This window comes from Oryctolagus cuniculus, chromosome 7 (assembly GCF_964237555.1).
Source record: "Oryctolagus cuniculus chromosome 7, mOryCun1.1, whole genome shotgun sequence".
NCBI lineage: Eukaryota > Metazoa > Chordata > Mammalia > Lagomorpha > Leporidae > Oryctolagus > Oryctolagus cuniculus.
In genome coordinates, this window is record NC_091438.1 from 85,356,358 (window position 1) to 85,381,420 (window position 25,063).

Below are 25,063 nucleotides of genomic sequence, written 5' to 3' on the forward strand. Positions count from 1 at the left end.
CGGCACACCGGGTTCTAGTCCCGATTGGGGCGCCGGATTCTGTCCCAGTTGCCCCTCTTCCAGGCCAGCTCTCTGCTGTGGCCCAGGAGTAAAGTGGAGGATGGCCCAAGTCCTTGGGCCCTGCACCCCATGGGAGACCAGGATAAGTACCTGGCTCCTGCCATCAGATCAGCGCAGTGCGCCGGCTGCAGCGCACCGGCCTCGGTGGCCATTGGAGGGTGAACCAACGGCAAAGGAAGACCTTTCTCTCTGTCTCTCTCTCTCACTGTCCACTCTGCCTGTCAAAAAAAAAAAAAAAACTCAGCATGGGGTCTGGCATTGTGGCATAGCGGATTAAGCTGCCACCTGTGAGGCTGGCATCCCATATGGGTTCCAGTTCAAGTCCCAGCTTCTCCTCTTCCGATCCAGCTTCCTGCTAATGAGCCTGGGAAAAGAAGCAGAAGATGGCCCAAGTCCTTGGCCTCTGTAACCATGTGAGAGACCTGGATCAAGCTCCTGGCTCCTGACTTCAGCCTGGCCCAGCCCTGCCTGTTGTGGCCATCTGGGGTGTGTACTAGGACATGGAAGATCTGTCTCTGTCTCCCCCTCTCCTCATAACTCTGCATTGCAAATAAGTCAATTAAATCTTTAAAAGAAAAAAACAGCCTGGACTCCTTGAATGAACACCTGAGCAGTACTGTATTGATTCTTCAAGATCTAAAGATAATCACTCAGAAACATTTGCCTTGTTTCTTGATTGACTAATGAGATGCCACGCCAATGTCCTCTACAATTCAAGCAACTGTTCTTGCCAAAAAGCTAACAATCTAATACATGTTTGTTTTTGCTACAGAATTTTTTTTTTTTTTTTTTTTGACAGGCAGAGTGGACAGTGAGAGAGAGACAGAGAGAGAAAGGTCTTCCTTTGCCGCTGGTTCACCCTCCAATGGCCGCCGCTGCAGCCGGCGCACCGCGCTGATCTTGGCAGGAGCCAGGAGCCAGGTGCTTTTCCTGGTCTCCCATGGGGTGCAGGGCCCAAGCACCTGGGCCATCCTCCACTGCACTCCCTGGCCATAGCAGAGAGCTGGCCTGGAAGAGGGGCAACCGGGACAGAATCCGGCGCCCCAACCGGGACTAGAACCCGGTGTGCCGGCGCCGCAAGGTGGAGGATTAGCCTATTGAGCCACGGCGCCGGCTTTTGCTACAGAATTTAATTTAGTCACCATCAATAATGGACTTTCCTTGCTGGGATATCAAATAGAACACTCAGAAACTTACTTTAGCTGTGGCCTCATTTTCATTGTTTGTAAAGAGATTTGGCTGTGATAAGATATTCCATTTTTAATTTTCCAGTTTTTGTTTTTAAAAAGACTTAATCAAAAGGAAGAACAAAAGGGAGAGACAGAGAGATCTTCCATCTGCTGCTTCACTTCCCAAGTGGCCATAATGGCTGGGCCTGGGCCAGGTGGAAGCCAAGAGCCTGGAACACCATCTCTGTCTCTTATGTGGGTGGCAGGTACCCAAACACTTTGGCCATCATCCCCTGCTTCCCATGCACATTAGAAGGATGTTGGATTGTAAACTGAGCAGTAGAAATTCAAACTGGCACTCTTCTTTAGGATGCTTGTATGGCAAGTGGTGGCTTAATCCATTATGCCACAATTCTAGCCCCAAGTTTTCTAATTTTTCTGACTGTTTCAGTCCAGTGACATAATAATATAGTGTTGAACACTTGGTCTGATAATGTTGATATATACTCATTATACATAGCTGTAGTGTCATTACATAATTGACACAGATTTTGCCATCTAATTTGTTAACAAAACACTCCACATTCCATTGTGCCTTAGAAACACAATATTCAGAATCTACTTTTCTCTTTTTTTTTTTCTTGTGTTGGCAAGATAGATATGCACTTGTTTTAAAAGAAATAAAATGGCACAGTAAGACAATATATGGGGGCCAGTGCTGTGGCATAGTGGGTAAAGCCGCCACCTCAGTGCTAGCATCTCTTAGAAGGTGGCCCAAGTCCTTGGGCCCCTGCACCCACGTGGGAGACCCGGAAGAAGCTCCTGGCTCCTGGCTTCAGATCAGCCCAGCTCCAGCCATTGTGGCCAGCTGGGAAGTAGGCTAACAGATGGAAGACACCTCTCTCCCTCTCTCCCTCTCTCCCTCTCTCCCTCTCTCTCTTTCTCTCTTTATCTCTCTCTTTCTCTCTCTCTGCCTCTCCTTCTCTCTGTGTAACTCTGACTTTCAAATGAATAAATAAATCTTTAAAAAAAAGACAATATATGTTCCACTTGAAACACTGTCATGTAATAACTGCATCAGTGCAATTTGTAATACACCAAGAGTGCAAAGCAATGAGAGTGTCACATAAGATCTCTGCCCTAACTACTCAACTCTGCTACTGTAAGACAGAAGCAACCATTAAAAATAAATGAATGAATGAACATGATTGTATTCCAATAAAATTTTATTTATTACATAGTTTTAGTTTCATATAATTTTCACACATTTCTAAGTATTCTTACTAGTTCTTTTCAAAATTTCAAAATGTAAAAACTTTTTAATAGATGAACTATACAAAAATCAGATGACGAATTGGATTTGGCTTGCAAAACATGGTTTGCCAACTTTGATTTAGGATTTGGTTTTAAGGATATACTGTTTGCTTGCCTAGCTTTATTTGCTATCATTTACTATTTTAATAAATTTTATGTAACTATGTGTGGTTGAGGAATAGAATCTAATTGATTATAAAAGTTGCTAAGTACACCAGAGTAAAATTTTAAAAACAAAAATAATATACTTCACACCCAGGTTGGGTAAGTCAGAAAGTACCGGTGGCCTTCGTACTGTCTCAGTGTTTCCATTTTAAAAACCCAGGACGATTGCATGAACTATAATTAGAGGTTTTAAGTGATCCATAAGTGCTCCCAAAATATTATTTAAATGTTTCACATATTTGAGGAAGAAGTCCTGAATATTCCCTAAACCTGAGCAGTTTTTCAACTGCAGCCTTTCAGAACACAACCCTTCCTACGTGTATTGAGCCTCCGGATTGATTTTCTAGGAACTTCTTAGTTTTTATGTCTTATCTGTGTGTTTTAGGGCATCAGAGGCAGCCAAGGGAAACCAGGACTGAGTGGGTCTCCAGGACCTCGAGGAGTAAAGGGTTCATCAGGCCCTCCAGGAAGTGCTGGAAGGCTAGGCCCAAAGGTACTGTAAAGTTTGTTGTGCTGAATGAGCAGTGTTGGCCATCCTTACTGGCCCTGGTTTCATCTAGATCACTAGATGTAAGGTTAATAGCATTTAATAAAATTTGGCTAAAAGTAAAAACACATTATAGACAAAGGAAAGTATGTGACCTTACCATTTCCATTCCCTGTGATGGCACTCCGGACTAACAGTGCTTTAAAATATGCTATCTTTGACTCATTTTGATTCTTCTACCTTCTCTGTCATCTACCTTTTGCTCCCAAACAGTGAAATCTTATTTACTTCGAATATTTTATTTCTCAAATGCATTTCCTGTTCCTCAAAAAGCTAAACCTTGGTAACAAATTGATAAATCTGATGACAAAACAAATTATTACTATTACTATTAGTAATAATAATAACTATAATAATAATAATAATAACTATAATAGTAAAAGTGCTAGTAATTAAGTGTTTCATTAATGTTCATTTCATATAGGACAGGGATCAGGAACAATTAAGATACTTATAATATCATTTGTGCACCATACAAAATTATCACCTTAAAAATTCGCCTGCTATAGATTTTTATTGAATTTCAGCTCCTACCTGTGTTTGCCATGGCAGAGGCAGACCAAATGATTTTGTGGGCCTTCTACAGCCCATGGCCTAGACATTCCCCACCCCTGATATAGGGCATCATAACATTAATAGACATCCCAAACAGAATCTCTCCAAGAAATGCAAGATTGACCCAGACAATAAGATTAGTCCAATGTCTAAAGCCATTTTATAAAAGCCTAGGAGTGAGACATCAGTACCCTTGTCATTATTACCTCTTAAGTTGATTTTAACAGTTCTAAAGAATTTTCAGATTCCTGACACACATAAGTAAACTGAAAATGATTGTTCAGTTGCTTCATTTTTATGATTTTAGCCTGCTCTCAACAAGTTGTACCATGAAAATTCCTTTTCATTAAAACTAAAGTCAACTGAGCAAATGCTGAAACTAGGAAAAGAAATTGGAAAGATTACTATCTCTTATATGTGAATCTGCAGTAAAAAGTGTACTTCTTATCTCAAAACATTAAAGAATTTTTGGCCAAAGTCTACCAAACATTATTCTTCATTAACCTATCTCTAAAATTCACTTATTTTAAAGTTTATTTTTAGAAATGGAATGAAAGATATTCCAACTCATTCCAAAAACAAAATATAAAAATAAATGAAAAATGACTTGGCTTTTTAAAAGATATAATAAAGTAATAAGTACATCAATAAAGTAAACTTTTATGACATATAGACAATTTATATCAAAGGAACCTAGAGAAGCACATGATGGGAATTTCTTAAAGGTGGAATTGAGAGGATAGTCATGCCAAAAAAACAGGCCCACACCAGGATTCTGCACAATGGTAGCAGCTGCAGCATCCTGGATGAGAGAGGACAATAAATCAAAGTAATACAAATTCAAGTACAATGCAAGTTGCATCACATATAACCACACCCCACACCCTCACCATCCTCTCTGTAGCCTTACGGTACAGTGTTCTTCCTAGTTTTATAGGTCTCTCTTACCTCTTCTTTCTTTTCACACTTATCACCTTGGTCTCTGGAATCTTCTTTCCCCATTGCTATACTTCTTATTTATTATTTTCAAACATAATGAGAAAATGATCATGCAAAATTTTATTTCTTCAATGCCTTGTACTATACCTACTGTGGACTTGTATTTGGGTCTCATTTAAAAACCAACATGTTTGTAGGTTCTGAAGTCAAGATCACCTTTCTTTGTTCTGTCCACAGGGTGAACAAGGACTACCTGGTCAACCTGGAATTCAAGGTAAAAGAGGTCACCGAGGAGCACAGGGTGATCAAGGACCGTGTGGAGATCCTGGCCTTAAGGGGCAGCCTGTATGTGTCAACTCAGAAATTCACCAAGCACTTACACTGTATATCAGGCCACTGTTGTACAGTAATATTTAGCATGTCTGTTCACATTGCAGGGAGAACATGGTGATCAAGGCTTGACAGGTTTCCAAGGATTCCCAGGCCCCAAAGTATGTTCACATATTTTTCTGCTAGTTTTCTTAACTATCTAGAAAAAAGAGATGTTGAAATATCAATAGTCTCTGACTTGAGCTGTTTTTTAATCTATAAATTCTCTGTTGGTATAAAATTGTGTTATAGTCCTTCAAAAGGTTCATGGAAAATGGAATTAAAAGATAAATTTGTTGAGGTGGAGCATTGTAGCACCATGGGTTAGGCCACTGCTTAGAACACCCATATCCCATGTAAGAGCAGCAGTTTGCATCCCGGCTCCTCTGCTTCCAGTCCAACATCCTGCTAATGTGTCTGGGAAGGCAGCAAGTGATGGCCCAGGTACTTGGATTCCTGCCACCCACAAGGAAAACCTAGGTGCAGTTTCTGGCTCCGATTTTGGCCTGGCCAAGCACAGCTGTTGCTGGTATTTAGGGAGTAAATCCCTGGATGAAGGATCTTTCTCTCTCTCTCACTTTCTCTCCCCACCCTCTGTCATGCTGCTTCTCAGATAAATAAGTCAGTCTTTTTTAAAATGTAAGTTTGTTTTGGTGCAAAAAAAATTTTTGAATCCATGCATGCAAAGGTTCTTCAAAAAACTCTTTTAAAATGTGTGTTACAGGGGAAAAAAACGTACCTATATTTTCCATGAGCATCCATAAAGTACCTTCATATACTTGAGTTTTGAATATGCTAATTTTAAAGTTTATGTAACTGTATGTTTTCCTAGCACTTTCATTGCATGATTTTCTTTTGTTCCCTCTAATTCTTTCTCCCAAGAAGTTTATATGAACATTTTTTAAAAATTAATTGCTGGAATTTATTGTCAACTTCTTTTTTTTAAAGGTTAATTTATTTATTTGAAAGTCAGATTTACACAGAGAGAGAGGAGAGGTAGAGAGAAAGAGGTCTTCCATCTGCTGGTTCACTCCCCAATTGGCCGCAATGGCTGATGCTGTGCCAGTCCGAAGCCAGGAGCCAGGAACTTCCTCTGGGTCTCCCATGTGGGTGCAGGGCCCCAAGGACATGGACCATCTTCTACTGCTTTCCCAGGCCATAGCAGAGAGCTGGATCGGAAGTGGAGCAGCCAGGACTAGAACCGGTGCCCATATGGGATGCCGGCACTTCAAGCCAGGGCATTAACCCGCTGCGCCATAGCGCCGGCCCTAAATTATGAACATTTTTAAACATGAAAAGATTGAGACTTTAACACTGGACACTAACATCAAATTGCCTAAATTCTACAATTAACCTTTTACTCTTTCATTATCATGTACCAATGCCTCTCTTTTTTTCTCTCTGCACCCATTGCTGGTGTGTTTCTCAATAAATTACAGTCCGTAGTGTACTTCACCCTAAACATTACAGCACCACGTCATTACCTATCATATTCCACGTTTTAAAGAACCAATTGTTGGTAGTATTGGTATGAGATCATTTCATTTGTAAGGTGAATTTAGCTTTACAGCTGAATACCCTGACTTTTTTTTATTGTACGTCTAGGGTCCAGAGGGGGATGCTGGCAGTGCTGGAATATCAGGTCCTAAAGGCCCCACGGGACTGAGAGTAAGTGCAAAGTCATTCTGCCTGCCCAGAAATTTTGCTTCCTTGCTTGTTGTTAGCACTCTTAAATCACTAAAATTAGTAGCCTCCAAATTAATAGCTTAATAAAATCTCTTTTAATATAGAAACTCCTAAGAGCACATGTAGAGTTTAACCCTTTGCATTTCAGAGATGAGTTTGAGCAAAATACTCCACAGACCACCCATACTTCCCAGTTGTTATTTTTTTAAAAAAAAAGAATCATCAGAATTGCTGTGAAGACTGGATAACATATTTATTAACTCACACCAGGAAAAGGTACAGAAAGCCATTTAATGTCATAGTGTTAATACAAGCACAGACCAGAGACCACCCCCATGCACCACCTGGAGGACGCTTGCCTGTGACCAGAGCTCTTCAGACCACACCTTGACAAATAGTTGTGTTTTCCCGGCTCAGGGCAGGCATCCCAAGAGAGTGTTGAGGAATTTCTCAAAGAGTTCCAAACATCAGAGTCTGAAGAACTCCAGTGAACAATTTAGTGCCTGTAATTGCAAACTGCCAATAATATAAATAGGACAAATATGCCACCAGCAGTTACTGGTTATAGTTTTTGTTTGCTGCTTCCCTATTTTGTTTTAGTTTTTGTTCATCACTGGCTTCTAGTTGATGAAATGGTCTATAAATCTGAACAAGAAAAAATGTTGAAAAACTTCAAACAGTGGTTGGACTGTAGCAGTAGCACCTCTGTGACTAATAGCAGCTGCTGAGGTCAGTGTGGAGAGAATGGAGGGAAGGGAAGCAAGAGGAAGAAAGGAGCCTTGAAGACATCTACAAGGAAACCTACTGTCTTGTACAAAATATTAAATAAAAAGTCAAATTTCTGCAATTCTATACCTCTTTTCTATATCTTACAATGATTTCTCAATAATACAAAGAGCAGTGTTGTAATAAGACTTATTTAAGACCTTCTGAATATTTCTCTGGGTATAAATGTTGGTTGCTCTCATGATTTTCCAAAGAATCAATGGCAAATTGGTGCTCTCATGTAAGTTAAATTCTTGATTATCCATGGTGGATATACATGGATAGACTTCTCTGTAGCAAATATTACTTTTAAGTTCTTATTCATATTGTTTCCCCACTAATGAAATCCATTCACTCTAGTTTTATTGGGTTCTAAATTAATTGTGTCCTTTTTTGATATTGTTAAAGAGAAGTTGGCTGCCTGCCTAGCACCTGTTCTAAGCAGAGTCTCACTAAGCTAAGTGTCTCTCTGGGCCAAAATCTGAGTCAGAAATCATTCATTACTAGTAAAGTTCTGGTAACTAACTCAGAAATATTCATTTATAAGCACAGATAATGGTTTATTCAGTCATTATAGGAAACAAGTGAAATGTTTTGATAGGTTGCTGTTATGTACCAGGTACTGGTGTTCAGATTGTGAAAATCCTATGATAGATGCTAGTGTACTCATTTTACAGGTAGGGAAATTAAGCCTCTGAAAAATAATTTACTGAGGAACAATATATGACTAGTATATATATAGAACCTACTATTTGAATCCACATATGACTGACCAAATTATATGTCATAAGATTGCTTCCTAACTGCACTATTACAATATAGAATGGATATTAAGTAGCCTTCTTCCTAAGGCCTGGCTCCTGACTCCACCTGCCTAGTAATGAAGACTCTGAGAGGTAGCAGTGATAGTTCAAGACTAGAATTCCTGTCACTGAATGGGTTACCTAGATTAAGTTAACAGGCTCCTGGCTTTGGCCCAGCCCAATCCCTGCTGTTGTAGACATTTGAAAGCTGAACCAGGGCATGCGTGCTCTCTCACTCTCTCGCTCTCTCACTCTCGCTCACTTTCTCTCTCTCTCGCTCTCTCTCTCACTCTCTCTCTCACTCTCTCTTTCTCTTTCCCTTTCAAATAAATAAATAATTTTTTAGAAAGTCTCTTGATTTGATTGTAAATCTTTGAAATTTGGGTACCATACTTATAAATTATTACTTAAGATCAATATTTGTATTTAAAAATGATCCCTTTAGATTTACTTCTAAAGTATCAGGCAATTTCTGTTATTCTAGGACAACTTAATATTAAAGCTGTCAGTTGATAAACCACATGGCATTACAGTTACCTTAGTTGATAGTATTTTCTGTACCTCTGCAGGAGTTGGAAAAGAGAGAGCCTGCTATATATATATATATATATATATATATATATATATATACACATACACACACACACACACACATTTATGTATTCTAAATCAAGGATGAGCTGTAAAAACTAATTTGTAACTGGTGGGAGTTGGGGTACAATTTTTGGAAACATTAAATTGAGAATTTTGCATTCTTTGAGAAAAGGTAAGCTGTATGCCTAGTTTGGGAGAAATAAACTAGATAGCCAGCTTACTCAAGGTTATCTGTATAATCCAATTCATAGTTTAAAAAGGACTCCTCATACTTAATTCTCACAGTAAGCCTGGAAAGTAGGCATTCTTATTCCTATTTTTTTAAAGATTTATTTCATTTATTTGGAAGACAGAGTTACAGAGAGAGGTAGAGACAGAGAGAAAGGTCTTCCATCCACTGGGTCACTCCCCAGATAGCCACAACGGCTGGAGCTATGCCGATCCGAAGCCAGGAGCCAGGACCTTCTTCTAGGTCTCCTATGTAGGTGCAGGGCCCAAGGACTTGGGCCATCTTCCACTGCTTTTCCAGGCCATAGCAGAGAGCTAGATTGGAAGAAGAGCAGCCAGGATTCAAATCGGTGTCCATATGGGATGCCGGTGCTTCAGGCCAGGGCTTTACCCACTGTACCACAGCACCAGCCTATTCCTATTTTTATAGATGAAGAAACATGTTTATAAAGTTGATCATATGTAATACCTTCTGGTTCTTTTCGTACCCTCTATTACATGTTTCATGTCACTCAAAATCTACTTCTCAGCATCTATTTAGAAATCTATTCAAAAATTTGTTCATCATTGTGTTTTTATATAGTCTCTTTTGTTATGTAATGGCATATATACAAAATCCATTATTGAAGTTATCACCGCATAAAAATTATCATCCTTGTTTATCGATTTGTTAGTAATTATACAATTGTTGCTCTCCTGAAAGAAAACTATAGTAATATGCAGAGTTGTGTCATACTATTAATGAAGATTACTATGATTTGTGCTAATACTATATGGTTTTAGAACAAAAGCTGTGATTGTGCAAATATGGCTATTTTACCATTGCAGAGAAAATTGCTGGGATTTTTCTGAATTCTACTGCTCATGAAACTAACAGTTTTTCTGTTACCCCAACAGGGAAACACTGGCCCTCTTGGCAGAGAAGGCATAATAGGTCCAACAGGTAGAACTGTAAGTTTGTCACAATATTTTTTCCTACTCTTATTTTTTTCTTTAATTTTATTTCTATAATAATCTATAAAGGCTAAGCCTGTGTGTTCAAGACGCAAAGATTGTAAATAAATGTGCAGTTTCTCCTGGAAGGTGATTTCGGAGATGTCAGGGATCATATTTGCAGTGAAGAGGGGATAAATAGTGAGTTAGGCACTTAAAACTGGAACTGAGAAGAGAGAATAGAACTGAAACAGGGAGGGAAGGATGCCTTCAGCATAGAGTGGATCACTAAAGCCATAAAAATGTGCCTGTTTTCTAAAGGAGAGGACATAGATTGCAAAAGAAGTGCAGACAGCCAAGATTTGAGTCTTTGGAAGCACTCTCTATAACGGAAAGCAAAAAATAGTTGTTGGGAATAACAGGGAAATCAGGGCAGTGCAAGCTAAGATATGTTTCAAGAAAGGAGTTGTCAGTGATCATCTTTGTGAAAACAAGTTGCAGATGGAGTACAGGTTGCAGTGAAGAATAAAGTAGATTAAAATAGTAACTTTTCTCAAATTCTAACAGCTTTTACAGTGGATACTATTATTTCCATTTCATAGATGAAGTTCATAGAAGCTCACCTAGTCATTCAAGGTGATGGAGCTAGTGAATTTCATGGCTGATGCTTCTTAATTCAAGACCAATGATGTTTTTACCCCTTTCAATCTATGTCTAGAGGAGAAACTGAGAAGATATTTGCCAGTGATTGAGATATTTACCAATGACAAAATTAGGGTGGTGGTCACGAAAAAGTTTTACAATGCTGTTAGTTGTATGAAGAGGAGAAAGAGCACAATCTAAAATAAAATTGAATCTCAGAGATGAAAAATTTATTCCTTGCAGAGAATCAGTAATGTTGAGTCATTTGAAAGTGTTATTGATAGCCACACAGAGTTTAAAAGTATAAAAACGGTATTCCTCAGGTTCTAAGTACAGCTGTTCTCTTTGATAAATTTAAAGGAAATTCACCACTAAAGTTCTTGGATTTCTAATTTTAAAAAATGTACAACTCAACATTTCTGTAGATTTTCAGCATTTGCCACTCAGAACTATCAAAAATTGTGAGAGAATGCTCATGTTTCAGTGGGTGGTTCTTCAGCAAGCTAAGGAACACATACTGTTCTGATTACAGAATGATTATTCTCCTTGTCAAAAATGTGAACTATTAATTGTCAAGGAAAATGTGATGCAGAAATGTCTCAATTAAAATATTTTACTGGTTTTATTTATAGGCAGTTCTTAAAGTCTCTTACAATATTTAGCCTGCACATCAGATTTTTCCCATTTTCCATTCAAAGAGGAAAAATTCCTTGTGAAAAAATAAGCATTTGAGAATAACAAAAACATTGTGAAAAAATAGTTGGGGGGGCATGAGGAACTTGCTTTTCCAAATAGGACGATACTGCAAAGTCATTGTAAACAAAATTATATTGTAGCACAAAGAGATAAGTAAATAGATTCATATAACATAATAGGGCCCAGAATTAGATTAAATATTTAATTATAATAAAAATGATATGTCTGTTAGGATGAGTTGGGCTGTAACAGAAATCCTGAATCATACTGGTTGTAACAATTAGGAAATTTATATATCATATTACAGGAAGTCCACTGGTTAAGGAAATCTTCAGATTTGATTATTTAGTGACTCTGTCATGATGTCCAAGACCAAATTCTTGCCATATCTTTCTACTGTGCTATCCTAAATATTGGCTTCATAATTATACTTACAGAAAGATGACCACAGTTTCTCAGGAGTCACATCCAGACAAATTATCCAAGGAGGGGAGGGATTTTCTGTAACACTATCATGGGAAAAATTAAAAATTTTCCTGAATACTCTCATTGCATTTTTCCACATGTCCCATTGACCACAATCACCAGTGACAGGAAAGTGATATGTAGTTACTTTGCTACAAATAAACTGGAAGCTCATTTCACAAAAAAAAAAAAAAAAAAAAAAAAAAAAAAAGAGAGAGGGTTGAGGGGAGGAGTGTGCTTGTCTTCTCAGAACTGTTTCTATGGAATGCATGCCATCTGTTCTCTTTATATTAATAAAAAAGAAAAAGAAAAAATATGAAATGACTTTTTAAAGTCTAAACAATAAAAATCCTAGAAAACTAGAAAATCAGAGTATACAGGCTTCAGTGTTGAGGGGACCTATTATATAAAGTGGGAAACCTGATATGGTCATTTATCATGCTGGTGAAGATGTCAGTTAAGACACTTGAATCTCATATTGGAGTACTTGGGTTCCATATCTGGCTTCAGGTCCTGACTCCAGCTTCCTGCTAGTGCAGACCCTAGGATGCAGCACTAACGATGTGAGTAATTGGGTTCCTGCCGCCCACATAGGGGACCTGAATTGAGTTCCTGGCTCCTGGCTTTACGCAAGCTCAGTTCTGGCAGTTGTGGGTATTTGGGTAATGAATCAGCTGGTGAAAGAGCTTTCTCTTCCTCTCTATTTCTGCTTCTCAAGTCATTTTTTTACAGAGAGAGGATTTTATGTAGTTCAAAGGCAGAGTTACAGAAAGAGAAAGACAGAGAGGTCTTCCATCTGCTGGTTCACTCCCCAGATGGCTGCAACGGCCTGAACTGGGCCAGGCCAAAGCTAGGAATCAGGAACTTCCTCTGGATCTCCCACACCGGTACAGGAGCCCAAACACTTGGGCCATCTACCACTGCTTTCCCAAGGCACATTAGCAGGGAGCTGAATCAGAAAAGCAGTAGCCAGGTCTCCAACCACCACCCATATGGGACGCCAATGTCACAGGTTACAGCTATACTCACTACACCACAGTGCCAGCCCCAGGTAAGTCTTTTTTTAAATAGGAAAACTGAAAATGATAAAGGGATAAAAAAAAAAGTTTAGATTCTTGAATATTTTAAAATTGTAGAAAAATGATTTCATAGATAGTCAAAAATCAACATGGATTGTAAAAAATATTTTCAGTGCTAACAAGATATGACGTGTTAGTATACAAAGAGCCTTTACAAACTGGATTTGAAAAGCTAGAAAACTCAGTGAAAAAAAAAAAGAAATCCAAGAGGTCAACAATTATTTTAAAAGATGCTCACCTCATTTCAGGCATGGAAAGCCAAGATACTGTGGCAAAAAAAAAAAAAAAAAAAAAAAAATCCTACATGAAAGATCTCTGTGAGTGAGACCCCAGTGGAAAGAAGGAGCCATCAAAGAAGAACAAAGAAGAATGTAGTTTTCTCTGAAGGGAAGAGAGAACTTACACTTTGCTTATGGCCTAGCCTAAATACTGATGGAGACTGTAGACTCAAAAGGATTCCATAGCCTTGGCAACTCATGTCAAGAGCCTCGGGTGATCACTGACATCATACATAAGAGTGTTAATTGTTAAATTAACAGCAGGAATCACTGTACACTTACTCCCCATGCAGGATCTCTGTCCTCAATGAGTTGTACTATGAGAATTAACTATAAAACTTGTTCTCAAACAGTTTTTTTTTATATATTTTGTGTGTGTTTGTGTGTGCAAATCGTTGAAATCTTTACTTAGTATAGAGTTGGTCTTCTGTGTGTAAATTTAATTGAAAACCAATCTTAATGGAGAATGGGACTGGGATTGGGAGAGGGAGAGGAAGTAGGGAGGGAGTGGGAGTGGGAGGGCGGGTATGGTGGGAAGAATCATTATATTCCTAAAGTTGTACTTACGAAATTTGTACTCATTAAATAAAAGGTTTCTAGAACAAAAAGATGCCCACCTAACTTTATATCAAAGAAATGCAAATTGGCCAGCGCCACAGCTCAATAGGCTAATCCTCTGCCTTGCAGCGCCAGCACACCGGGTTCTAGTCCCGGTCGGGGCACCAGATTCTGTCCCGGTTGCCCCTCTTCCAGGCCAGCACTCTGCTGTGGCCCGGGACTGCAGTGGAGGATGGCCCAGGTTCTTGGGCCTGCACCCCATGGGAGACCGGGATAAGCACCCAGCTCCTGGCTTCAGATCAGCGCAATGCGCTGGCCACAGCGGCCATTGGAGGGTGAACCAACGGCAAAGGAAGACCTTTCTGTCTCTCTCTCTCACTGTCCACTCGGCCTGTCAAAAAAAAAAAAAAAAAAGAAATGCAAATTAAAATGAGCTATTGTATCTATCTTTCATAAGAAAATATTATACTTTCATTTATCACTGGTAGAAACTTAAATTATAGCCTTTATGGAATGAAATTTGTTAAAATGTAAGTATGTACACTCTTTACTCAGCTGTTCCACTTTGAGTAATTTGTCTAATAGAAACAAAAAGCACCCAATATGCTAGAGGAATTTTCAAAGATTTTTTTTCCTTTCACAATAGTGTTTGTATTGGCAAAACAAACAAACCAAAAAATGCTGAATGCTCATCTGTAAAGGAATGGCTAAACAAATTGTGGTCTATTTCATGAAATAGTATGCAATTATTAAAAGCAACTATATATCGAAGTAGGCTAACTCTCAGTTATTTCATGATTGTTAAGTGGAAAAGCATGATTCATAAAAAAAATACATAAATAATACTATCCCAACATTAGAAAACCTGCCCAGGTTCTCCTATACATATGTAAATATAGTTGTCAATATCTGATATTAGAAGATATGTTTCATACTAGGTTGGAATACTAGGTTGGAAGTGGATGAGAACTTTTTTAATTGCTTGTTAAGATATTAAATCAGTTTTTAAAAGTTAATGTTGTAGTTTAAAGTGGACTAGAAATAAGACAAGAAGCAGAACTAATATTAGTGGCAAGTAAATAATATTTTTAGCTTACAAGAGTAACAGAGAACATGCCATAAATCAAAAGAAATATATATGCTCATATTTTGAGTTATACATGCAATTCCAAACAAACTTTCTGGGGATAAATTTTTTTGTTTTTGTTTTTAATAGCCTGAATATGTTTTTTTTTTTTTGCTTTCAAACTTTTATTTAATGAATATAAATTTCCAAAGTACAGAATATGGATTACAATGGCTTCCCCCCCCATAACGTCCCTCCCAACTGCAACCCTCCCCTTTCCCACTCCCTCTCCCCTTCCATTCACATCAAGATTCATTTTCAATTCTCTTTATATACTGAAGATCGGTTTAGCATACATTAAGTAAAGATTTCAACAGTTTGCTACCACACAGAAACATAAAGTGAAAAATACTGTTTGAGTACTAGTTATAGCATTAAATCCCAATGTACAGCACATTAAGGACAGAGATCCTACATGAGGAGTAAGTGCACAGTGACTCCTGTTGTTGACTTAACAAATTGACACTCTTGTTTATGGCCTCAGTAATCACCCTAGGCTCTTGTCATGAGCTGCCAAGGCTATGGAAGCCCCCTGAGTTCACTGACTCTGATCATATTTAGACAAGGCCATGGTCAAAGTGGAAGTTCTCTCCTCCCTTCAGAGAAAGGTACCTCCTTCCTTGATGACCCATTCTTTCCACTGGGATCTCACTCGTGGAGATCTTTCATTTAGGTTTTTTTTTTACCCCAGAGTGTCTTGGCTTTCCATGCCTGAAACACTCTAATGGGCTTTTCAGCCAGATCCACATGCCTTAAGGGCTGATTCTGAGGCCAGAGTGCTGTTTAGGACATCTGCCATTCTATGAGTCTGCTGTGTATCTCACTTCCCATGTTGGATTGTTCTCTCCCTTTTTTATTCTATCAGCTAGTATTTGCAGACACTATTCTTGTTTATGTGATCCCTTTGGTTCTTAGTCCTATCATTATGATCAATTGTGAACAGAAATTAATCACTGGGACTAGTAAGATGGCATTGGTACATGCCACCTTATGGGATTGAATTGGAATCCCCTGGTATGTTTCTAAGTCTACCATTTGAGGTAAGTCAGCTTGAGCATGTCCCGAATTGCACATCTCTTCCCTCTCTTATTCCCACTCTCGTATTTAACAGCAATCACTTTTCAGTTAAATTTCAGCACTTAAGAAGAATTGTGTAATTTTTTAACAATTTTAGAGTACAAAGTTATACATTACAGTGCGGTTCAGAATGACAAAAATTAGAAAAAATCTAATAAAAGAAATTAATTAAAAATATAATTTTTTAAACAGGTATTATAGTTATTTAGAAGAATGCAGGTTGGCATGGAAGAACATTCCTGTTGTGAAGGTATAATTTCAACTGACAGGAAAGATAAACAGTATTATCTCATTTTTCTACTAAAAAATAATGTTTTCACAAACATGAATACAAAAACATCCACAGGAGTTTAAAAAGTAAAAGGTCCACCCATCCATTGCAGACCACACATTATTTTCAAGTACATAGGGAACATTTACCAAAATAGAGCATATTTGGGGTACAAAACAAATTCTACTGAACTTACGAAAACTGAAAGCATACAAGTATGGTCTGTGGCCATAATGGACTAAAGCAAGAAATTAGTAACTGAAAGATAACTGGAAAGTCTGAAAACACTTGAAAATTAAATTACACACATCCATATAATCCATGGATCAAAGAGGAACTCCAAAGTAAAGCCAGAAAATATGAACTGAAATAAAATGTGTGCAACCTATAGAAATTTGCAGGAAGCTAAAAAGAACAGAAAACAGAAGATGAAAGAAAAATAGGAAGCCACACTAAAAACTGGGCTTTCAAAGACTGAGGGAAACAAATATTAGAAGATTGTTACCTTAATTTAGAAAGAATTTCCTTTCTAAAGTGTTTTGTATATGATTTCAGATCAGCGATTGACTCAATGGAGTGACTAAATGGCTTGTAATCACAGTCTCACTTTAAGGTGGAGGGAGAGACAGCAGGGTGAATTAACAGATTGTTTTGGTTTTTCTTAGAAAAAAGAAAACTGTAATTTATATAAATGAATAACAAAGTCTTACTAAGATCGAAAATGCAAAAATATAAGTTGTCCTGTTACTGCATACAACCTCAACTGTATTTAATAAATAAGTGTCAATACCACTGAACTAAAGTCTTTTCTTTTTCCTTTTAGGGACCCAGAGGTGAAAAAGGCTTTAGAGGTGAAGCTGTAAGTTTAATTTAATTTATGATTATAGTAGCCCATGTCAGTAGGCCTTAAGCTCCATGAAAGCAAGGACATGTTAGAGTTGTTCACATTGTATCTCTGAGAGCTGTGAAATAAAAATGCAATTATAGTTTTCAGGGGGCAGAATTAACCTGTGTGGTATGCAGCAGTAAAAATCTGATAAGCCCTAAATGTGTTAGACGGTGTCCATGTCACTCCTCCCAGAATGCTGTGTGAACGGAGTCGATGCTTTTTGAAGCATTAGGAGAAGAGGTGTGGGTCGTCTCCACCGGCACCCGAGCGAGAGCACTGCCAAGTGGCTTTAGGTGGAGGCCCACAGTGGCAGAAAAGGGTTGCAGAGCAGAAGAAAGTCACTTGTTTTATGCTTCAGCCAATAGCAATGGTGAGAAGACAGGAAGAAGGCACACTGCACTCACTTTTCCCCACGTTTAAAGGTTTTCAATTGCTCCAAGTTTAAGATCCAAAGTAGAGGAAACACCTCCCCAGCAGGGATCATGCAGCAGCCATAACAGAGGGCAGGCCAGGGGTGAAATGAGGGAGGTCAAAACTAAATATAGAAGGCTTGTAAGAATAAACTTCAAAGTAGCAGTACAATCTTGATTAAAAGGTAATAAGATTACAAAGCGGCAGCTAAGATTGTTTTTCTTCTCCCCATTGGGTGTGCTTGGAACTCAGAATAAGTAAATATCAGTTATATTAATTAACTGAAATGGAGAAATTATGTGATTCCAGATAGCCTAAGAAGCTCAAAAGTCATCACAATAGACGTGTTCAGTTTACAGAAATGTGGCTGTCACCTTTTCTCAGTAGATTTACTATAACAGGAAGCAAGTAGAATCAAGAATGTAAGCACATATTAAAGCCATAACCCCTAGGAGGAATGGGAATGGGAAAGGAAATGAGGCTTGGAATTAGCCCATTTTCCAACACCACCTCCTCTTCTGGCTGGGCATGTTTCCCCAGCTGATCTTCTCCAAGTACTCTGGCTGGAACATAACATCTATGAGGATTAGGAAACCTCAAGTACCTATGACAATGTCACAAGAATGCCATGTGAACAAAAATTGAATGGCTTTGATGGACTATAAGCACAGTGGATTATGACTACAATCTCAGGTTGTACCAATAGAAATATGGCATCCAGAATAGAGCAGGTAGTGGCACCAGTCAGGCCTTCTCCAATGAGGAACATACAAGCTTAAAGCATGTTCAGAGGAGAGCTCTCGGATCGTGAAGGATCTGTGAGCCATGTTCTGGAAAGACCAGCTAAAATATGGGGAATGTTTTGCTTCTGCCAGACTCTGTAGCTTGATCACAGCCCTCTCCTTGTTTTCTCTGCAGGCTCCTCACTGCCTGACCCTCACACCTACTGTTTCTCTACTCCCTTTTTTATCTCTCTAATTCCCGCTCATCTTAAGGTTTTGATTTAAAGACTTAAAGATTTGCTCAGTGGCAGGCAGGAGTGAGGGTTGCTGATGTTTTGGCCCTATTCCATTGCCATTCCTGGAGATAATGCCTGGTACTCAGGACCTAGTGCAATGCCTTGTTGCCTGTTCTTCAGTTCTTAAGTGTCCTCTTACCAGAAGGATTTTTCTTGACTGGCCTATGTAAAATAGCCATGCCCTGACCTTTCTGAGCCTCCTTGCCTTTCCTTAACCTGTTTTCTTACTTCCTAATGTGTTACGTATGTATTTGAGCCTGTTGTTTGCTGTCGTTGCTATTTATTGTATCTTCCCATGACACAGACATTTGATCCACTGTTGTTTGTTTTAATCTGTGTCCCCAACACTTAACAGTGCCTATCTTACAGTTTGCATTCAATAACTATTTCCTGACTAATTGGTAAGCAAATTAGAGAAGGTTTGAGATATCGGAACATGACAGTTGTCTTCAAATATTCAAAGTTGTCTTCAAATATTCAAAGTTGTCTTCCAAAAGACAGGGACTCTAAAGTGATAAAAATTAAAATGATTTACTTATTAAATTATATCTTCATTTTCTGAGCCTAGCTCCTTGAAAGATAGCAAGTTCTGTGTGAGCATGCAATATATTTGAAACCAACTAGTCCCAGCAACCCAGCTAGTCATCAACCTGCCATAGCCCTTGGCATGTAATTAATACCCACACTAAATACCTATTCACTAAATGAGTAGACTATTAAGGTTTATTTCAGTTCAGACTAGTAGTGAGCTTTAATATAATAATGAATTGCTACACAAGATAATTTTGCAAGCGCCTGTCACTAAAAGCCTAATGATCATCTGTGAGTAACTGGACTAGAATTCCTATACTGAGTATGGAATTAGAAGAGATGTCTTTATCGTTAAAGCATAAATCAGATCATATCACTACCCTCTTTAAAACCTCCCTATGACTCCTCTTGAACTTAGAATAAAGTTAAATTCTTTACCTTGATTTACAAGGGCCTACATGAACTATCCCATTTGTCTCTCCAATATCATGTCCCATGTTCCCCTTACCAGCTACACTAATCTTCCTTGTATTCTTTGGAATATGCCTTCCTTTTACTTAGAAAATGGTTTTACCTCTCTTCAAATGACTGATTTTAACTCAATATTCAGATCTCTGCTCAAATATAACCTGAAAGAAGACTCTTGTGACCATTCTGTCATTAATCTTGGTCATTCCCTTTCATAATATATTGTTGTATTTTCTTCATAATTTAATTCCTAGAGATTGCTCTGCCAAGTTCCTTATCCATAAAATGTGCCTTAAAGTCTTTTCTCCTTTGATAATATGAAAAACCATGGTAACATGTCTTATGTTCTCATTAGGACTTCTTCAGTGCATTCTCCAAGTTTGCTTTCTTTAAATAGAAGGTTTAAATAATTAGAATCCTAATGCATATTGTGTTTCAGAATATAATATCTTCATGGGAGCAGAGCTCAGATAATACCGGTAAATGGGGCACATGGACAATGATTGTATTAGCTAAGACTTGTTATATGGAAATAAATAAAACACTTTACGTTTTGTAGAAAAATTGAGACTCACATCAGTCTATCAAATTGGTTTTATAAATCTTAGTTTTAAATTTTCCATGAAGCTGGTTTAAGAATTTATAAAACTATGCTATTCTTGCTAAGTTTTATACCTAGACCAAAGCATGAATCATTGACTTTAAAAAAAAGGCTGAAGTTATATATAGCTCCTGACACAACACGTGAAAAGTATCCCTTTAGCATAAATTTGGTTTCTTGGTTAGGAAGCTTCGTATCTTCTGTAATTTAACATTGTAAAGTCTAGCATTGATCTCAAGTAAGGTCCTCCTCACCACTGACAGCTGTTTCTGTATGGCCCTAAAGGAGGATTCCTTTCCTTTCTCTTTTAAACTTGTTACCTGACTGCCTGACTAGGCTAATTTAAAAATGAGTCCCTAGGAACACACATTTAGCCTAGTGGTTAAGACTCTGGTTAAAGGGCAAGTGTTTGGCACAGTGGTTAAGGTCACTTGGGACACCCACACCCACATCCCGTAATGGAGTGTCTGGAATCTGGTCCCAGCTTTACTTCCAATCTCAGATTCCTGCTGCTGTGCACTCTGGGAGGGAGCAGTGATGGCCCAAATATCTGGGCGCCAGCTACCCACATGGGAGACCCAGATTGAGTTCCCAGCTCCCAGATTTGGCCTGCCTATTGAGGGCATCTGGAGACTGAACACTGACTAATAAATGAAGGATATTTCTCTCTTGCATTCAAACACAGAAAAAGAGAGATGACCATTAAGATGCCCTGATCACACATCAGAGTACCCAGGTTCAATACCCAGCTTCCAACTCCCGCTTCCTGTTAATGCAGACCCTGGCAGGCAGCAATGGTGGCTCAAGTTATTGAGTTGTTGCCACCCTCATGGGAGATCTGGATTGAGTTTCCAGCTCCCAGCTTTAACCTCAGCCCAGTCTTGGCCATTGCCCACATTTGGAGAGTAAACCAGCAGATCAGAGCACTCTCTCGCTCACTCATCTCCCTCTCAAATAAATAAATAATTGAAATTAAGGAAGAAAAAATGAGTCCCAGGATTCATGTTTATTCTCTAAACAGAGCTAGAATTTTGTGGCACCCTTGGAAAATCTCCTAGTGGACAGCATTTAGGATTCTGTCCTCCTACCTCAAAACTATCACATTATTGGAAAATTACTCTTGAAAGGTTATAAAAAAGTTTCCCAGTTTCCATGAGAGCACAAACATTCAGAATTTTTTGGAGTAAGTAATGCGAAGAGGGTTGCCAAGACAATAAAATTTTAACTGATGGAAGAAATATCCTAGTGTCAATCATATGAAAAGGATTTTGACAAAATGTTACAACCTGAAACATAAAACTGAGAGCTATACAAGTTGAAAAATATACAGAGAAAACAATCTCAGTATGAATTTTTAGGTTGACTGCTTAATTTATTGCATATTATTTAATGAAAATTAGTAAAATATTGAAGAATCCCATTGATATTTCCTCCAGTATTTTCTCTATGTTAATGTGTCTTCCCAGTTCTTGAGTAGCAAAATTATTTTTTTGCCTCCAGTTTGAAAGGGAGGACAGTTTATATTACATTGAGAAATCAATATATGAGAAAATGTGTCATAAATATTAACAAGTTAAGAATTTAAAGAATGCATATAAATATATATTTTAAATTCACATAATATAATTCAATTGAAAAACTTTTAAAATTCAAGTACACATTTCTATTATATCCATACAAATTTCTAAAGTGAAATTTTCAACCTCTGTGTATGTATATACCTCCTTTCTCCAGGTATAAAACATGAGGATGAAAATTGATAAAAAGCATGAAGAATCACAGTTCCAAGTGAACTTTGGAAATTCTCTTTACCAAATCTGTTGTTACAATTGAGATATCTGAGCGCCACATGCAGTAATTCACTCAAAAACATGCAGCAAAGTATGAAGACAAGTTTCAAAGACAAGACCAGAGCCCACATTTCCCAGTGCTCATGAGATTGTATCTTTCTAAAGTGCTCCTCAGCAAATAAGGGTTAGGGACAATTTAAGTGAAGACAATAGTATATCCTACCCCATACCAAGAGTAGCCTACCTGCCCACATGCCAGCTAGAAGGGTAAGTTCCTGATTTACAGTCATGCATTGTGCCTTGTAACTCATTGACTCCATCCAAATTATGTTGCTGTTTAGTAAATCATATTTAATATTGCTAAATGCTTAAATATTGTAAACCAGTGGTTCCCAACCAGGAACCATTTGCACCTTCATTCCCAAGAGACATTTGGCATTGTCTATCAGGGGTGGGGAAAGACCAGCCCATTCTCCATAGAAGGCACACAGAATCATTTGGTCTGGTCCTGCCAAAGCAGCCACAGGCAGACCTCACAATTCAGTAAACCTAAAGGAGGCTAATTTTTAAGTTGATAATTTTGTATGGCCCACGAATGATGTTATAAATATCCAAATGGCCCTTGGCAGAAAAAATGTTTCCCCACCCTGACTCCAGGGGAGAGGGTGACTTGCTAGTGGCACCTAGTGAATGCTGCTGAACATCCTACAGTGGAAGCCCCTCAATTTGTAGATGAGAGGAAGGAATTCCTGTGCCACTGTTAGAGCCACACTGCAGATCATGAAGGTAAATCAAGATTGTATTTACAGAAAAAGAAATTGCATAAAGGAAATTACATAAAGAGTTGACATAAAGGAGGGCACAAAAAGGAAAAGACTAACATACTCAGGTTCAAAAACATGCATTAATCAGTATTTTTTAAGATTTACTTTTTTATTTGAAAGGCAGAGTGACACAGGAGAGAAAGAGAGCAAGAGAGCAAGAGAGAGATCTCCCATCCACTAATTCATGCCCCAGATGGCCGCAACAGCTAGGTCTGGGCCAGGCCAAAGCCAGGAGTCAGGACCTGGTCTACCACATGGGTGACAAGAGACCCAAGTACTTGGGCTATCTTCTTCTGCCTTTTCAGGCATTAGCAGGAAGCTGGAACAGAAGTGGTATAGTTAAGACTCAAACCAGCATTGTGATATGGGATGCCAGCATCACAAGTACTAGCTTAAACCCTTTGTGCCACAATGCCAGCCCATATCATTTATAAAGTTTGATTATAAATTGTGTTACTCTTGGGGAATCCTATGTAAATTCTAGGATTAAGTGGAGACAGAATCTATTTTTACATGCAGTAATTTCATTATAGCCAAATAACCACCATAATCATTCACATCTATTTGAGTCCCTTTTAGGAAATTAATGTAGACAGACCTGGTTTTATTATAAACTACTTTACAGAGAGGGTAAATCACTTCTTCCTAATGGTGAAATTAGAAGATTAAATAGAACTAATAAATGTTGCATCATTGGAATCCCATTTCACTTCACTACTTGTCCTGTTCTGTGCAATTGTTTCATTAAGGTTGCCCTGTCTGTCCCATTGGGTTTGAAGTATTTTGTTTGATACTTCTGGTGATGTGACTTGTTTTGAGTAACAAATTGAAATGATTCAATGAAATTATCAGTCAAAATAGTTCTTTCATTTTATGACAAATTTCTTTCAAAGTCAAAGATGGGATATATATTTTGTACTGAATCATCAGTGAGATTTTTCAAGTGTCAGACACTCAGTGGAATGTTACTTTTACAACATTGATCCAGAATCAAGCCAAATACACTCTAAGTCTTTGAATATTTAAAAGACTAACTCAAATATGATGTTTGTATAACTTATCATTCAACTTCTGAGATAGACATTTTTATATGCTCTGTTTAAAATTATAATCATAAGCCATGGAAACCAATAAAAGTATAGCAGACATGATGGAGGAGTTTGGAAAACATCATGCTGAGTGAATTAAGCCAGTCCCAAAGGGACAAATACCATATGTTCTCCCTGATTGGCGACAACTAACTGAGCACCAAAGGGGAAACTTGTTGAAGTGAAATGGACACTATGAGAAACAGTGACTTGATCAGCTCTTGTCCTGATGGTTGATGTACAATGTAATACTTTATCCATTTTAGTATTTTTTTTTTGTTCTAGTACCATTGCTTGAACTCTGTAATTAACACACAATTATTCTTAGGTGTTTAAATTTTAACTGAAAAGTGATCCCTGTTAGGAATTTGGAAAACATTATGTTGAGTGAAATAAGCCAATCCCAAAGGGACAAATACCACTTGTTCTCCTTGATAGGTGACAACTAACTGAGCACCAAAAAGGAAACCTGTTAAAGTGAAATGAACACTATGTGAAACGGTGACTTGATCAGCCCTCACCCTGACTGTTGATGAGCAGCTTAATATGTTATCCCTCTTAGTATTTTTTTTGTTTATTCTACTTAATACTTTTGGTTGAATACTGTAATCAATACACAATTCTTCTTAAGTGCTGAAACTTAACTGAAAAGTGATCGCTGTTAAATATAAGAGTGGGAATAAGAGAGGGAAGAGATGTGCAATTCGGGACATGCTCAAGCTGACTTACCTCAAATGGTAGACTTAGAAACATACCAGGGGATTCCAATTCAATCCCATCAAGGTGGCATGTAACAATGCCATCTCACTAGTCCCAGTGATTAATTTCTGTTCACAATTGATCATAATGATAGGACTAAGAACCAAAGGGATCACATAAACAAGAATAGTGTCTGCAAATACTAGCTGATAGAATAAAAAAGGGAGAGAACAATCCAACATGGGAAGTGAGATACACAGCAGACCCATAGAATGGCAGATGTCCTAAACAGCACTCTGGCCTCAGAATCAGCCCTTAAGGCATGCGGATCCGGCTGAAATGCCCATGAGAGTATTTCAGGCATGGAAAGCCAAGACACTCTGGGGTAAAAAAAAAACCTAAATGAAAGATCTCCACGAGTGAGA

General features: G+C 38.2%; 1 protein-coding gene and 1 long non-coding RNA gene across 9 annotated transcripts in view; one reads left to right on the forward strand and one right to left on the reverse strand.

The window, feature by feature from the left end:
• Positions 1-25,063, forward strand: part of COL24A1 (collagen type XXIV alpha 1 chain) — a 419,676-nt gene that overhangs the window by 367,096 nt on the left and 27,517 nt on the right. For all 8 annotated transcript variants that reach the window (XM_070078137.1, XM_070078144.1, XM_070078142.1 and 5 more), the window contains 6 exons: positions 3,094-3,201; positions 4,987-5,094; positions 5,187-5,240; positions 6,724-6,786; positions 10,092-10,145; positions 17,143-17,178. In XM_070078137.1, the coding sequence (XP_069934238.1) occupies positions 3,094-3,201; positions 4,987-5,094; positions 5,187-5,240; positions 6,724-6,786; positions 10,092-10,145; positions 17,143-17,178 (423 nt within the window). The remainder of the gene's footprint in view (positions 1-3,093; positions 3,202-4,986; positions 5,095-5,186; positions 5,241-6,723; positions 6,787-10,091; positions 10,146-17,142; positions 17,179-25,063) is intronic.
• The window catches only part of LOC127493426 (uncharacterized), a 68,539-nt gene continuing 50,512 nt past the window's right edge, over positions 7,037-25,063 (reverse strand). The window contains exon 4 of the long non-coding RNA XR_007923563.2: positions 7,037-7,449. This is a non-coding gene — a long non-coding RNA (uncharacterized lncRNA). The remainder of the gene's footprint in view (positions 7,450-25,063) is intronic.